General features: G+C 40.3%; 1 protein-coding gene across 1 annotated transcript in view; it reads left to right on the forward strand.

Moving 5' to 3' along the window:
- Window positions 1-17,098, forward strand: part of Slc12a8 (solute carrier family 12 member 8) — a 137,754-nt gene that overhangs the window by 108,920 nt on the left and 11,736 nt on the right. Inside the window, exon 9 of the mRNA XM_047564956.1 lies at window positions 2,200-2,845. Within this exon, the coding sequence (XP_047420912.1) occupies window positions 2,200-2,845 (646 nt within the window). The remainder of the gene's footprint in view (window positions 1-2,199; window positions 2,846-17,098) is intronic.

A 17,098-nucleotide genomic window follows, 5' to 3' on the forward strand; every position in this document is an offset into this window, starting at 1 on the left:
GGACCCAAATATGAATTTCATGTAATTCTCACGTCACAAAATATTATCATTCTTTTGATTTTTTCCCCCAACTGTTTAAAAATGTAAAACCATTCTTAGCTCATAGCATACATAAACAGGTAGTGCTGAATTTGGCCTAGGGGGCCAGAGTTTGCAACCCCCAACTTGCCTGTTTTTGAACTTTAAATACAGGTTGAGCATCCCTTATCTTAAATGCTTGGGTCCAGAAGTGTCTAAGATTTGGGGTTTTTCTGGACTTTGGAATATTTGCATATATATCGTGAGATAGCTTGGGCATGGAACTGTAGACACAAAATTCATTTATGTTTCATATACACCATGTACACATAGCCTGGAGGCAGTTTTATGTAATATTTTTAGTAATTTTATGCATGAGACAAAATTTCATGGTGTGGGATTTTCCACTTGTAGCATCATAACAGCGCTCAAAAAATTTCAGAGGAATGTAGAGTTTTTGTGTTCGGGATAATCAATCTGTAAATGGAGTGTGTGTGTGTGTGTGTTCTTTTGTGGCATGCTTTTTCTTCACTCACCATTATATTCATGAGAGTCATTCTCAGTTTGCTTGTAGCAGCAGCTTGGTTGTTACTTGGGTGTGTTATGGACTCTATAAAGACTCTAGTACTAGTTGTAAATGTAGACTTCCCCCAGACTATATTCCAGTAAAGGAATTGCTGAATTGCAAGATGTGCATATCTTTATTTACCAGATGACACCTCTCTGTTTTGAAGTAGTTATACTAATTTACACTCCTATCAGCAGTGGATAAGAGTTCCCATTCTTCTGTGGCTTTGCCAGAACTTGATACTATCAGAATTTTACAAATTTGCTAATCTGGGCAGTGTCTAGATGGTATTTCACTGTGGTTTTAATTTGTATTTCTCTAATTACTAGTGAGGTTGGGCTTGGTTTCTTTCTCTCTCTCTATTTTCATAATACTGGGGATCATATCCAGGAGTGCTCTGCCAATGAACTTCAACCCCGCCCTTTCATTATATTTTTTCTGAGGCAGTCCCACTACATGTGCAGCTTGGCTTCCAATTTGCAGTCCTGCCTCAGCCCTCTCCCCGTAGCAGTGGGACTGCAGTTGTCTGCCACCTTGCCAGACAGTGTTTCCTATGTTTAATGGACATTCATTTGTAAAGTACTTGTTTCCATTTTTTACTTGTTTCTTTGTTTCCTGGGCTGTAGTTTTTCAATTATCTTTCCATTTTCTAGATACCTTTTGTCAGTTATATGTGTTACAAATATATTTTCCATTCTGTGGCTGATCTTTTCATTTCTTTTGGTATCTTTTGGTGAAGAGGAGTTCATGTTGGCCTATTTAATCAATTTAGAATCCACTCTTATCAAGGTCCTGGCCTAAAGCACTAGCATTTTCTTCAGCTTATCCAAGACCCTCCTTTTTAAGATTCTTTAAGTTCCTGAGGATTTACTTTATTTGTGGTAGTTTTATTAGTAGAGTCTGCTAAACAGCTATAACAAATATACCTAAAAATTTAACTCTCAGACACAGGAGAAGTGTATTTTTATTCTTCTTAAATTAATTGTTTTTTTTTTTTTAGAATTGTATTCTAACTGTCTGGGCCAGGAGTTTAGGTCAGCAGAGGCTCTGATCCCCAGACACGGGCAGATGGTGACCTGCCATCCTCAACCCGTGGCCTCTGGGTTGCTGTCTATTGCAGTCTTCTGAGAGGCGGGAGGCACATGGAGGAACATGTGTGGGAGACCTACAGGCCGTATCTGGAGGTGGCTTCAGCCTGCCCCTACCTTTCAGACTGCTAGCAGTGCAGGGGGCCTCTTCCCCTCTTCCACTCTCTCTCTGCTTCCTTGCTGCCATGCGTGAACAGCTTCCCTCTACCATGCCGTTCTCCCATGATGCCCTGCTTCACCTTGGGCCAAGAGCAATGGAGTCAACTGTGTGTGTGGACTGAGACCTCTGGTACCGTGACCCAAAATATACTTTTCCTCCTCTGAGTTGTTATTGTCAGATATTTTGGTCACAGCAACATAAAAACTGACTGAAACACACCATGAGTTGGATATTATTATCCCAGGTTCACACAGAGAGAAGTGACTGAGCCATTATGATTTTGGTTTCCATCATATAAATTCTGAAATGTTTGAAACTTTTCATCTGAAATTTCATAGTCCCACATGTTATTTTTGTTTCTGCAGAAAGGGCCAAATAGGACACCAGTAGCAGCCATCTGCCTGACCAGTTTGGTGACCATGGCTTTTGTCCTTGTGGGTCAGGTGAATGTTCTGGCACCCATCGTCACCATCAACTTCATGCTGACATACATTGCAGTGGACTACTCTTACTTCTCCCTGTCTATGGGTCCCTGCAGCCTTCCTCAGGTGCCTGAGCCTGTGCTCAGGGAGACCTCGGAAGCACTCTGCTGTTCTGAGCACCTGCTCCTAGAGAAGGCTCCCAGCTATGGCTCTGAGGGCTCTGCCCAAAGCCTGTCTGAGGGAACGCTGATACAATTCACCAAGGACATGGATCATCTCCTCCAGCTAACCGGGAGTCTGGAGAGTAGCCAGCCCAGCTCTGGAGAGAGTGATAGGATCCCAGAGAGTCAGAAGAAGAAGTGCAAGAAGGCCACCAAGAAGACCCTACAAGATAGCTTCCTTTTGGACCTCAAGTCCCCTACTTCCTTCCCTCCCAAGGGCTCTGACAGGTTGCCTACTGTCTTCTGGGAGTACCAGGGGTTCTACCAGAACCAGCTGACTTCCAGGAGTGAAGGGATTCTGCCTGGGGGAGCACATGGGCAACAACTTGTCCCTGAGCTAAACAACCAGCCTAGGACCAGTGGAGAAGGTGAGTGCTTTGGAATCACCCGGGGACCTCCTATTTGAGAGTGACCAGTCCCAGAAGTAACTCAAGGCATCCCTCTCATATCTGGACTTATCCTGTTGACATGACAAAAAATTGCCTCTCCTATCCAGCTTTCATCATCTTCATAACTCTTGGCGTATTTGTTTGATATTTATTTTAGAATAAATATCAGGTACCAGTTGTATTATTTATAATTCAGATAGTATAGTTAGTTTTCAACAAAAATTTCTATACTCCTATTTGTAAAGAGTTGGAAACCAAGGCCAGTAATTGAATAGCAATTTCTTATCACTCAAAAATCAACTGATGGGACTGGGTTGAGTCTCAGTGGTAGAGCCCTTGCCTAGCATGTGTGAGGCACTGGGTTCAATTCTCAGCATCGCATATAAATAAATGAATAAAATAAAGATAGATCCACCAACATCTTAAAAAATAATTTAAAAATCAGCTGAAATATAATGCCAATGTGCATGAAACCAATTTCTCCTTTCAAGAGAAGTGGAAACATGTTGAAGTCAACACCCTGGCAAGGACCCAGCATGAGTCTTTGGAAGATGAATCTTTCAAACCAGGATACAACAGGATAGAGAGAAGGCAGATAAAGAAACATAATTTTTCTTTGCTGTCTCAAACCTATATGCACAGAGACACCAACAGAAACTCTCAAGGAGAAGCTTAGAGGACATGAGTAAGAGAGAACTCATAATGTTGGAGGACCTCCATATTCCAGGTGCTTTACATCTTGCTATAGTTTGGATCTGGAATATCCCCCAAAGGTCCACATGTTAAAGGCTTGATCCCTAGCATGGCCCTGTTGGGAACTGTTGGAACCTGTAAGTGGGAGTGGGCTAATGAGAGGTCTTATGTTATTGAAGACTTGCTCTTGAATGTGCCCTTTCCCTCTCTTTGTTCTTTTGCTCCCCAGCTTATATAAATGGGAGTACCATGTGCTCCTGCCATAATGTGCTACCTCTCCACAGGCCCAAAGTAACAGGGCCAACCAATCATAGATTGGAACCTCCAAAACTGTGAGCCAATAAACCTTCCCTTTATAAGTTGATTTTCTCAGGTATTTGTTATAGTAATGGAAAGTTGAGTAACACACACACCTATTATTTTATGTAATAAATATTACAGATATCAGCATTTTATGTTTTACAAACAAAGACTCTTAAGTTCTAGTGAGGTCACAAAAAAGTCTTAGAGCTGATTCTTTGCACACTGAATGTCACTCCCAGGTCTCCCTATATTTGAAGCTCATGTTCTTTCTTCTGTAGTATACCATCTCTTGAGATCTGTTCAGACAGGTGTGGGCAAGGAGGAGGCAAAAGACAGAAGGATATGTCTAAAAACTTTATTTTCTATAAACATTATTTCTTTTCTTTACCTCTAAATTGATGGGAAGGTTTTAATGATAGGAATATTATTAATAATTTTTGTTATTTTACTTTTATCAAATTAATAAGTATACAGTTTAATAAGCTAAATCATATTAAAATTTGTGTAATCAGCCAGGCACAGGAATGCATGCCTATAATCCTAGCTATTGGGGCAAGGGACTGAGGCAGGAGGACTGCAAGTTAGAAGCCAGCCTCAACAACGTAGTAGGACCCTGTCTCAAAATTAAAAAAGAAGAAAAAAAGGGATGGTAGCATAACTCAGGATAAAATCAGTGGTAAAATGTCCCTGGGTTCAATCCCCAGTACAAACAAATAAATAAAATTGAGATAATCAGAAACAGTAATTCCTACTCTTCCATATCATCCCTTTTACCCTTCACTACCCCAACCCCACTCCCAGACCAAAAAACTTGGGACTCAACCAAAAAGTTTCCTCCTCTGTTAACCTTCCTGTTACTAAATAATGTATTTGTATTGCTACTTAACCTGTGTCAATTTCAGACATCATCTTTTTACTGACTTCCTGTGATGAGAGACTTAACTCTTTCATGCCACTTTTACTTCTCATCTAATGCCACAATTTAGCTACACCACAGTTGTATATTAAATTAAGCACTAGTATTCACATTATCATGATTGTAAATATTGCTTAATTCTGAGCCATACTTTGCACTGTGATCATCCTTCCTTTTTTGTGCAACTTTTTCCGTTTCCTGGGGTTAATAATTGTCTTTTTTTTCCTATCATCGTTTTTCTCTAAATGTTTTTGTAGATTTTTCAAATGCCTCTCAATATTCTTTCTTTTTTCCACATTTTTATTGGTACATTATAATTATACATTATGATGGGTTTTGTTGTTACATAGTCATACATGCACACAATATAACAATATAATTTGGCCAATATAAATTCCCAGCACTTCCCCACTCCCTCCCTGCCTCTCACTCCCTGGTCCCTTTCTTCTATTCCTCTTTTTTTAATATTTTTTTTTTTTAGTTTTTGATGGACTTTTATTTAATTGATTGATTGATACATGCTGCTGAGAATCAAACCCAGTGCCTCATGCATGCTAGGTAAGCACTCTACCTCTCAGCCACAATCCCAGCCCCCCTTTCCTCTATTCCAGTGATCTCCCTTTGATGTTCATGAGGTTCTCCACCACCATGACCACCACCTTTCTTTTCCTTTTTCCTCTTAGCTTCCACATGAGAGGAAATATATGACCCTTGACTTTCTGAGTTTGACTTATTTCACTTAACATACTGTTCTCAAATTCCATCGATTTTACTGCAAATGACATCATTTCATTTTTCCCTTATGGCTGAATAAAATTTCACTGTTATATACACCACATTTTATTTATCCATTCATTTGTTGATGGACACTTAGACTGATTCCATAGTTTGGCTATTGTGAATTGTGCTGTTATAAACATGGGTATGCATATGTCACTATGGTACGATGATTTTAATTCTGTAAGATAAATACCAAGGAGTGGTGGTTCCATGCCTAGTCTTTTGAGGAACCTCCATACTGATTTCCATAGTGGCTGTACTAATTTACAATCTCAACAACAATGTAAAAATGTTCCTTTTTCTCTACATCCTCTCTAGCATTTATTATTATTTGTATTCTTGATGGTGTGAGATGAAATCTCAGGGTAGTTTTGATTCACATTTCCCTAACTGCTAATGATGTAGAACTTTTTTTCATATATTTGTTGGTCAATTTGTATTTCTTTTGAGACGTGTCTGTTTAATCCATTTTCCCATTTAACAATTGGGTCATTAGATTTTTTGGTGTTAAGTTTTTTGAGTTCTTTATACATTCTAGACATCAGTCCTCTGTCAGATGAGTAACTAGCCAAGATTTTTTCCCATTCTGTAGGTTCTCTCTTCTTATTCTTAATTGTTCCTTTGCTGTGAAGAAGCTTTTAAATTTGATGTCGTCCCATTTATTAACTCTTGGTATTATTTCCTGAGCTTTAGGGGTCCTATTGAGAAAGTCGTTTCCTGTGCCTGTGTGCCGGAGTGTTGACCCTGTGTTTTCTTCTGGGAGTTGCATAGTTTCTCACCTAATTCCTAGATCTTTGATCCATTTTGAGATAAGAGTCTAGTCTCATACTTCTATATATAGATAATCAGTTTTCCAAGCATCATTTGTTTAAAAAGACTATCTTTTCTCCAATGTGTTTTAGTACCTTTGTCAAGGATCAGATGATTGTATCTATGTGGGTTTGTCTCTGTGTATTCTATTCTATGTAATTGATCTATGTGTCTGTTTTTATGTCAATACTAGGTAGTTTTAGTTACTGTAGCTCTAAAGTCAGGTATTGTGGTGCCTCCAGCATTGCTTTTTGACTTAGAATTTCTTTGGCTATTCTAAGTCTTTTATTCTTCTAAATGAATTTTAGGATTCTTTTTTTTTTTTTCTAGTTCTTTGAAGAATGTCATTAATATTTTAATGGGGATTGCACTGAATGTGTATATTGCTTTGGTGGTGTGGCCATTTTAACAATATTAATTCTGAGTATCCATGAATATGGGAGGTTGTTTTTCATCTTCTGAGGTCTTTATTTTCTTTCTTTGGTGTTCTATAGTTTTCATTGCAGAGGTCTTTCACCTCCTTAGTTAGATGTATGCCTTGGTTTTTATGTTTGTTCATTTCGTTTTATTTTTAGTCTATTGTGAATGAAATAGTTTCCCTGATTTCTTTCTCGTTAGATTCATTGTTGGCATATAGGAAAGCTACTAAATTTTTGTATATTGGTTTTGTTTACTGCTATTTTACCAAGTGTATTAGCTCCATAGTCTTTTAAAAATATTGTTTAGGTGTAGATGGACACAATACTTTTATTTTATTTATTTATTTTTATGTGGTGCTGAGGATTGAACCCAGTGTCTCATACATGCCAGGCAAGTGCTCTACCACTGAGCCACAACCCCAGCCCCTGGCTCCATAGTCTTTTAGTGAGGTTTTTTGAATCTTCTAGGTATGGGATCATATCATCTGCAAGCAGTGATAATTTGACTACTTTCTTATTTTTATCTCTTTTATTTCCTTCTCTTGCCTAATTGCTCTGGCTAGAATTTCTAGCACTATATTAAATAGAATCGATGAGAATGGACGTTCTTGTCTTGTTCCAGATTTTAAAGGAAATGTTTTCAGTTTTTCCTCCTTTACTATGAGGTTTGCTTTGGTTTTTCATATACAGTCTTTATGATGTTGAAGTAGGTTCCTCTGTCCCTTCAAATGCCTCTCAATGTTCCCATTCTTCAGAGTCTATCATATCCATTTTTTTTATTCCCCTCTGTTCTATGGCTCCCATCTTCCTGGTGCACTCTAGTCTTTTTGTTCTTGAGACCTGCTACCAAACTGTTGTCCTTGAATTCTTCTCTTTACCACACTTCTGTGTCAGATCCAGGAAACAATAAATTTCAATATTGTAGTGCCTTCTGTTTTTGTTGTTGTTATTACCTGCCTGGCATTGGACCTGTGTTGAAGGAATTTCCAATGTTATGAGTCTTGGTGGAAGGCAAAGCAAACCTTTCACACTCAAAACTGAAAATGTCAGCTACTCAGTTCTCTGGTTTGTCCTGCAGCCAGAGTTTAGGCACGTAACCAAAGCTCTGCTAATCAGATGAGTCCTCTCTGGACTTAGAATTGGGAACTGGAAACTTGAAGAAAGGGAGGACTTCAAGGAACTTTCTAGAAGCACGATGGTAGCTGCAGGGCAACTACATTACTGGCTCCAGTGTCCAGGACTTCCAGATCAGGTATTTGCAGCAGTGGTGGCCCACTACGCTGCTATGACCTATAATTTTGAGTTTCCTTGGTTACATAGCCCTGACCTGACTCCCTGGCCTCTCCAGCTGTTCTCTTTTTAAATTTTTGGTGCTGGGGATTGAACCCAGGGGCGCTTTACCACTGAGCTACATTCCCTAGCCCTTTTTAAGGGTCTTGTTAAGTTGCTGAGGGTCTCACTAAGTTTCAAGGCAGGCCTCAAATTGCAATCCTGCCTCAGCCTCCCGAGTTGCTGGGAATAGAGGCATGTGCCATCGCACCTGGCCCAGCTATTCTCAGAGGTCCAGTATCCTTTTTTAAAATTGTAGCAAAATATACTCAAAATATAATTTACCAATTTAGGCATTTGAGAGTACAGTTTAGGGTTATTAAATATATTTAATTAGGGTTATTGAATATATTTATGGTGTTGTACAATCATCACCATATCTGTCTCAGTAACTATTTTCTTCTTGTAAAACTGAAACTGTTTTAGTTTAATTCCCCTTCTCCCACTCTGCAGCTCTTGACATCCACCATCCTAACCGTCTCTATGCCTTTGACTCCCGGTATTGCATATAAGTGGAATCGTATATGTTTTTGTAACTGGTTTATTTCATCTAGCATAATGCATCCAAGGTTTACCCCTGTTGTAACATATTAGAATCATTTTCTTTTTTAGGGCTCAAAAATATTCCATTATGTGAATGTACCACATCCTGCTTATCTATTCATCCATCCATGCACCATTGGTCTGCTTCTACTTTTTGGCTATTGTGAATAATGCTGCCATGAACATGGGTGTATAAATATCTCTTTGAAACTCTGCTTTCAATTCTTTTGAGTATATCACCAGAAGTGCAATTGCTGGATCATAGGAAAATACTACTTTCTAAATTTTTTAGGAACTGCCATATTATTTCTCAGTGGCTGTACCATTTTACATTTCTATCAACAAGACCCAATATTTATTTGCTAAATCCCTTAGTGATTAAATCAGTCAAAGGTAGATTCTAGATGAGACATACCTTCTCTTCCACCTCCTCCTCCTCCTCCTCTTCCTCCTTCATTCTTCTTCTTAATCATTGAGCTATGCTCCCAACCCCCTTTATTTTTATTTATTTATTTTTTTAGAAGGGTCTTGCTAAGTAACCTAGGCTGGCATTGAACTTGCGATTCTCCTGCCTCAGCCACGGCATGGCTGTAGCACCTGGCTTTCCTGGTTTATTTCTTACTGTTTTGTTTTGCTGAGATATACACACCAATAGCTTCCTAAGAAAAAAATGAATGAAAAATACATTCTTCTGAGTCCTGAGAGCTCTGAAAATTTCTGACCTCACCCTTGATTTATAGTTTGGTTGAGCATAAAACTCTTAAATTGAAAGCAATTTCCCCATGATTTTTGGAGGCAATGTTTTATCATCTGTTCACTTTCAGTGAACTTTCTTTTCACTGTTGAGAAATTTGGCAAACCAATCTCTTAACCTTAGAGCCTTTGCATGATGCCTGACCCTGCTTTTCCCTCTCTGCAAGTTTTTAGGACATTTTCATTTCACCGCCATTGTACTGGCCACTGAGTAAGTACTTACATTCTAGAGCTTCTCCCACCCTTCAGTCCTGGGGTTTTTCTGTTGCCTTCAGGTGTAGCGGGTTGAGAAGACCACACAACTGAGTCAGAGCATGTCATCATCGTTTGTTCAAAAGGCACTTCTGTCTACTGACTCCTATTGATTTCTTAATACCTCTGGGTCCCCAAGAACAAAATCTTTATATCTTTGGGGTCCTCTCTCCCCTTATCATCCATCATGTTGATGCTGTTTATATTTTTTTCTTCATTGCTAGCCTGTTTAGTTTTTAGGCAGTACATTGTCCAGCTTTCTTTAGTGTTCAGTCACCTGTACTATTTTCCCTCCACGGGGTGAGGGTTATACAGGTCATATGTGAGTCACCTGCCTTCTTGTTACCCCATCTCAGGGCATGGTGGCACAGACATAGCCTGGCTGGGTCAGTCTCAGCAGCTCTGGCGTGTCTCATGATTTTTTTTTCTGTTATTGTTCTTGCTTATTCACCAAATCTGTGCTTTTGCCTGGTTCCTCCTTGATGATTCTCTTCGGCCCCCACTCCATTGTCCCTGGTCTGACTCATCCAAAGTGATTCTCTCATTTTCTTTCCTTTGCTCTTTCCTGTTGTTCACTTATTGATCATTTCGTTCTCCTTCCTGGAATATTCCCTGAATTTATCTCCCAACTCTTCCAATAATTGATGTTGGTGGTTGTATCTGTCACAGTTAGGCTTGATTGCAAATAATAAAATCTCAAAATAATAGTGGCTTACTCTAGCTCATACAAAAGGAGCCAGAAGTGGGCAGTCCAGGGCTGCCATGGCCACTTCATGGTCCTAAGTGACTCAGGCTCCTTCTGGCTTCTTTCTTTACCATGCTTAGCACATTATTCCATGATCCATGATGTGGCTGCTGGAGCCTTGGTGTTACTTTCGTGTTCCAGGCAGTAGTTAAAGGGAAGGGAGGAGGCACCAAGGAGCAAACCTGCCAGCGGAGGCACCTGGGGACTCCTCAGAAGTCCTGTCCCATGCTCCTGTGATTCAGCGGTGGGCATTGAGTCCTGCGATGGTAAAAAGCTCAAGGAGGGCCAGGGAGAGTCTTTTTACCTGGTCATACTACTACTTCACATAAAATTACGTTTTTTATGTTTTTCCTTAAGACAGAAGGGGAAATAGGGTAGCAACACTTAGTCTATGCCACAATTATCCTGCATTTTATTTCTGAAAACTCTTGGTGGTAACCTGATTGTCTAAATCTTTTTCCCCCTAATTTGAAAGTCATCCATTCTTGTTTTGTGAACACAATGACTTACCTTACCTCTTATTGCTTAGCTTCCCCCTTTAAAATCTCTTTCTGTTCCTGTCATTGCTCCTCTTTTCTCTAATTCTTTTCTCTTTGGTTTTGTTCTGGCTCTCTGTCATTTTGGAGGTTTTATTAAAATGTCTGTTGCTCTTTTGATTTCTTTTCAGATTTAAAGGTAGAGTGCAAGCAGTCCTCTGTATCCATGGGATCTACATCTGCCCAATTCAATCAACTGTGGATGGAAAATGATAGACAAAAAAGTTCTCATAGTTGCTGCTGTGTACTCTCTAGTTAGGCCTGTGAGGGTTGTGTCTGTGTAGAACATGCATACAATGTAACTTGGCAAGTATTTGCATAGTATTTACATTGTATTAGATACTATAAGTAATCTAGAATGTGTGTAGATTTTTTGCAAATAGTATACCATTTTCTATATGGGACTTGAGTTGGGGGTGGTGGTACACACCTGTAATCCCAGTGTCTGAGGCAGGAGGATCCTGAATTCAGAACCAGTCTCAGAAATTTAGCAGGGCTGTGAGCAACTCAGTGAGACCCTGTTTCTAAATAAAATATAAAAAGGGCTGGGGCTGTTGGGATCCTGAAACCAATGTCCCCATGGTTACTAAGGGATGGATGAGTGTACTAAAAAGTTCTTTAGGAGACGGTGTCCATGGCAGGACTTCTTGGTTGGAGGACCTTACTCTAGCATAATAGGACTGGGCTGGCCTCTTCATTGGAGGGACCCAAATGTGAATATCTAGAGGTTTTTCTCTAGTGCTCTTTTGTTTCTCCAGAGTCCTTTAATCTCTTTCCTGGGGGACACACCAATGGCTGCTTACATTCTGGGAGCAAGGTGAGATAAGGGAGAGGGGATCCTGTTGTTTAGGGGATGGACATTCACGTCCCACTTTTTGCTGTACTTGGTGCACCCAGCCTGTCACTCAGGCTGGGTTTCTTCAGAGGAAAAGCCCCCTCAGCTGGGGGTCGAGCAGGAGAAGGGATCTGCGCTGGCGCTTGGCTACTTGGGCAGAGGGAAGGATCTTGGAGTTCAACAGATGTAGACTGGCCACCAGCCCTCTGCATCTGGCCACTTGAGGGACACAGTGCTTCCTGGTCCTAAGCTTTGCTGGGTCTAATGGGTGGGATGGGCAGCTCCTTGTTAGCACCCTCCATAGGGCCTAGAGCTCATGCTCCTCTGCTCTGCTCAGACTGTCACCACTGCCACCTTCCCAACTTCCTAGCCTTGTTTCTATCTTTCCTCTCTCTTTGTATGTAGGTTTATGCCTATTTTATGCGTTTTCTGTCTTCTCAGTGGATTGTCAGGAGAGACATGTTGTCAGTTTACACCACTTAATGAATGAAGTGGTCACTACCCAGCTGCCCAGTTTTTGGTATTTCCACTCTTGCTGACCACTTCCTGTCTCCCTCTTTGCTGCTTTTCCCTCATCATCTTGTACCTGGACTTTTGCTATGTCTCCAAACTTGTCTCCTGCCTCCAGGCTCTTCCCGTATCCCATTTCTCTTCTACACTGTCCACTAAATGATCTTTTTCTCTTTCTTAAAAACTTTTGTGGAATGGGCACCATGGTGCATGCCTGCAATCCCAGTAACTTGGAAGGCTGAGGCAGGAGGATCACAAGTTCAAAGCCAGCCTCAGTGACTTAGGCCTTAGCAACTCAGTAAGACCCTGTCTCAAAATAAAAAATTAAAATTAAAAAAGGGTTGGGATGTAGCTCAGTGTTAAGTGCCCCTGGGTTCAATCCTTGGTACAAAACAACAAACAAACAAAAAAAAAACTTTGCGGGAATCAAATACCTACACCTAAAATCCCAGATCTGTGTGACATGCAGGATTCTTCACGTCCTGCCCTGTCCTACCTTCCTGACTGCTTATATCATGACAACCCATGCACTGTGCATTTCAGCTGCGCCCAAACTAGTGCCCTAAACACATCACATTCTGTGCTTCATGCTTTTGCACATCCTGTTCAAATTGCTTTACCTCCTCTTACTTTCTCTATTCAGAAAAGTCTGACTTAAAACTATTTTAAGACTGTCACCTCTTTTGAGAAAGGTTCTCTGATTTCCTCCACTGTGCAACATTTGATTTCTGCTAGTAGCATCAAGTATTGTCACATTACATTTACATCACATTTGTTTACACATTTGTCTGCAAGCCTATTCGTCTGTGTGTCTTAAGGACGATAAACATTAATTTTGTTGTATGTCTTTGCCACCAGACTTGAGCTTCCCTTGGTCACAAACCATGTCTTTACACATCTGCCTTCATCTCAGTATTCCCACACAGCACATGGGGCAGCACTCTGTAAAGCCCTGTGAAGCTGATAAGCAATGAACAGACACAGCTAAAAAATCGAAATGTCAATTAGTAAAGCAGACTAGGAAGAGTTAAACTGTTAGAAGAACCAAATCTTGGCAACCCTGATGTCATCTAATGGTAAGAATCAAATCACAATTGAATAAATATTCTTGAGAGCAAATGGATTTAGAAAAATAGCTTGGGACTGTACCTTATATATGCATGGATTCCTTATTTATAACAGCTGTGCAAGAGAGATCTTTCTGACTATTGTGGACATCATCAAAGACAAAAAGGATCTGATTAAATAGAAATAAAAAACATTTGAACAACACTGTGTCACAGAAGGAAACAATTATTCTGACAATCACAACTGATAAAAGCACAACTTCCAAAGCACATTCTTTAAAAAGTACAGGAAAATCACAATCCAGATTCTAAAAAGAGGTTAGGAGAGATGAATACACAGTTTACATTTGAAAAAAAAAAAAAAAATCAGTGCCCAGATTCATTCATGTTCATTCAACAGACTAACTTTTATTATTAAGTATTAAATGTTGTTAGTAGCTAAAATCAGCCATCATTTACCAAGTATGTCCTATGTGACTTACATTTACCAAGTAAGCCCTAAATATGGATTACTTCATTCCTAAGCCTAGAGTTGGGAATTGTTACTAGCTTTTTACAGATAATAAAACACTTTGAGAAGGTGGGCACTTGCTCAAGATACAAAGCAATGTGAACCCAGATTTGTCTGACTTTAAACAGGTTTGTATAGAAGTCTGCAAAGTGAATGACACTTCCTATATTTCTTATGAATTTGACCATGGTATTGATTAAATGAACACAAACCACCTTTAAGATATCATTGCACATATATATTAAGTATTCAAAAATTTAAATAAAAAACAGTAGGTCTGTGGTAATCAGGTATATGTACATTTTGCTGGGAACAATTGATCTGCTCCTTCTAGACCTGTTGATTAAAGTTTCTCATCAGATTGGGGAATTTTGGCTACTGTTTCTTCAAGCCTTTTTCCCACCCTTCCTCTGCTGCCCCTGTGGAGCCCCACGGTACATTTGTTAGTAAGCTTAATGTTGTCTCTAGGTCTCTGAGGCTCTATTTCTTTCCCTTCCAACTTTCCCTCTCTGTTCTTCACTTTGGATCACTTCTGTTGCTCTATTTTCAAGTTTACTGATTCGTTCTCCTCCTCAAATCAGCTGAAGAGCCCATCTAGTAAATCTTTCTTCTCTGATTATTGTGGTTTTTAACTCTTTACTTTTCCTTTGGTTCTTTCTTATAGTTCATATTTTTGTATTGATAATTCCCTATTTTTAAAGTCATTGTCATCATATTTTCCTTGGGTCACTGACGTTGTATCTTCCTTTAATTATTTGAATATATTTATAATGACTGCTTTGAGGTCTTTGTCTGCCAAATCTAACAGGCCTAATTCGAAGTCGGCCTCTCTTGTTTTTTTTTTTTTAATTTTTGGTCTTAAGAATGGGTCCCAGTTTCCTATTTCATTGCACGTCTTGTAATCTTTGGTTGAAAACTGGACATTGTGGGTAAATTGCAGCAGCTCTTGACTCTGATGTTTATTTCTGAGTTTTTATATGTTGGTTTCATTTGTTTGTTGTAGTTCATTGCCTGGATTTGAACTGTGGAATCCATCTCCCTGTATATGTGGCTGCTGATGTCTTTAGTCAGTTTCTTATTCTCATTTTAATGAGCTTCCTAGGAGGTTGCCCCAGGTCTGTATAATTCTGTGCTAGTGGCTCTGCGTGGGTTGAAGCACAAAGTTTCCGCCAGTTCTCCAGACTCCCCTGACTTTTACTCTTTGCCAGGCTCTCTCAGTCTCCCCAGTCGTGGACATTGTTTTCCTGTCACCCAGGGAAATCTGGGAAGTTACTTAGTCCCTTGATGGCTTTCTCATTTCCAGGCTCTCTCCATTACATTTCTGGCTGGACTACTGATCATCCTAGCTGGCACTGTACCCTCACGCTTGCAAATCTGAGGATTTTCTCTGCTCATTTTTCTACTGTGCTTATAATATTTAACTTAAGAAGGCAGTTTCCTCCTACCCCTTATCGAAATTATTTATTCCCTTTGGCAGAAAAACTTCTGGTGTCTGACTAGCTCCACACGGGTAAGAACTGGGACAGGAAAGGGAGCAGCTTGGGCAGGAAGGTCAGACGCTCTCACTGTTCTTACCCTTAGTTCCAGCAATTTTTGATAAATAAGTGCTTTTCAGTTGTCGTCCTCATTTGGTAAGTTTCTGGAGCCCTGAAGTGGTTGCGTTTGATACTTTCTTTCATTTTGTACTTGCTTTGGGGGAAGAAAATTCACTGACCTTTTCACACTGCCATAACTGGAAGTCTGGTTCATTCTTTCTGAAGAGTGATCTTTCAAGATGTAACAAGAAATATAAAATTGTATATTTTCCCCAATTTAGTAAATCTGTTTGGAAGAATTGTGTTTCAAGAAAAACCATACAACAAACCAAAAAATGAGTATAAGAAGTGTAAAGTTACTGGCTGGATGAAGCTCAGTGGTAGAGTGCCTGCCCAGCATGTATGAGGCCCTGGATTTGATCCCAGCCCAAATAAAAATTGAGGAGGACTTGAAGGAACTAAGCAAGCAGGGCATCAAGTAAGTTGTTTATGTAGAAGGCACCAGGAAGTTACCAAGAATGATGTAGTGTTGGAGAGTCAGACCTGTCAAGAAAGCAGCAGATGGCACTGGAACGTGAGAGAGAGAGCTCAAACTTTACGCCAGGGGGGTCCAGAAGAGATCAGACTCCAAATTCTGAGGCCCCAGCTCCAGTTTCTCACAAGCCTCCACAGGGGCATTTACACTTCAAAGGGGAGTAGTTAGATTCCTAGAGGTAGTTATTGACAATCCAAAAGGTAGGGGTCTGTGGTGTTGCTTAGGTTTCCTGAAGGAGGACTGGCTAAAAGGGGAGAGGAACGCTCCCTTTCCAGGCCCGACAGGGCTCTTCACATCCAGGCCTGGTTGTATCATCCATCACTTTAGTAATAGAAAGAAGCTGAGACAGGGGCTTAAGTCTTTACCAAGAGAAAGAGAGTAACCAGGAAGTTGGGGAAGAACAGCAATGATAAAGGGCAGGGAATGAAATAGTCTAAAGGAATGTGCTTCAGGGGGCTAGATCTGAAAGTCACAGTGACCATGGAGGATGGAAGGCTTGGAATAAGAATACATAGTGAATGCCAGCTACATGCCAAGCCCTGCACTTAGGACAGACTGTCTCCATGAAACACATCATCCCATGGACCTAGAAGTATATAAATAAACATACAACTACAAATAATGGTAAGTTCTATGAAGGAAAGGAAATGGGTCATAAGACAATATTAATAGTATGAGGGGATAAATTAGATTTTTGTGGTGGGGATCAGTTTCTGGGAGGCAGTGATATTGAGCTGAGATCTGAGGGATGAATAGGAGTTGGGCAAGTTGAGGGTTAGGGGATCCATGAGAAGTGGATCCCAGCTGGATTCCCAGGGCCAACCCATCAGAAGTAGCTGAGATGGGGAAGAAGACAGCTGCTTGAGACGGGCTCAGGATGCGTAGCAGGGAAGGGATGGGCAGAAGAGATGGCATATTTAAAGCATTTTTGCTGACTCAGGAACTGGGACCAGAGAATAGAGAGTTAGGGAGCTGTCAACCACATTTCCCGAGTAACAAACTATGAAGGTTTAATGTTGAAATGAGCATTGTTAGAAATACCAGGGTGCCGCAGGGAATCAAACACGTCCTCAGAAGTAGCTCAGAAGGCACGCTCTACAGATGGGTGTGCTACTAAACCAAGTCTGCCAAACAAGCACACCTGGGCGGGCAGTCTGCCT

This window comes from Sciurus carolinensis, chromosome 9 (genome assembly GCF_902686445.1).
Source record: "Sciurus carolinensis chromosome 9, mSciCar1.2, whole genome shotgun sequence".
In the NCBI taxonomy this organism is placed as follows: domain Eukaryota; kingdom Metazoa; phylum Chordata; class Mammalia; order Rodentia; family Sciuridae; genus Sciurus; species Sciurus carolinensis.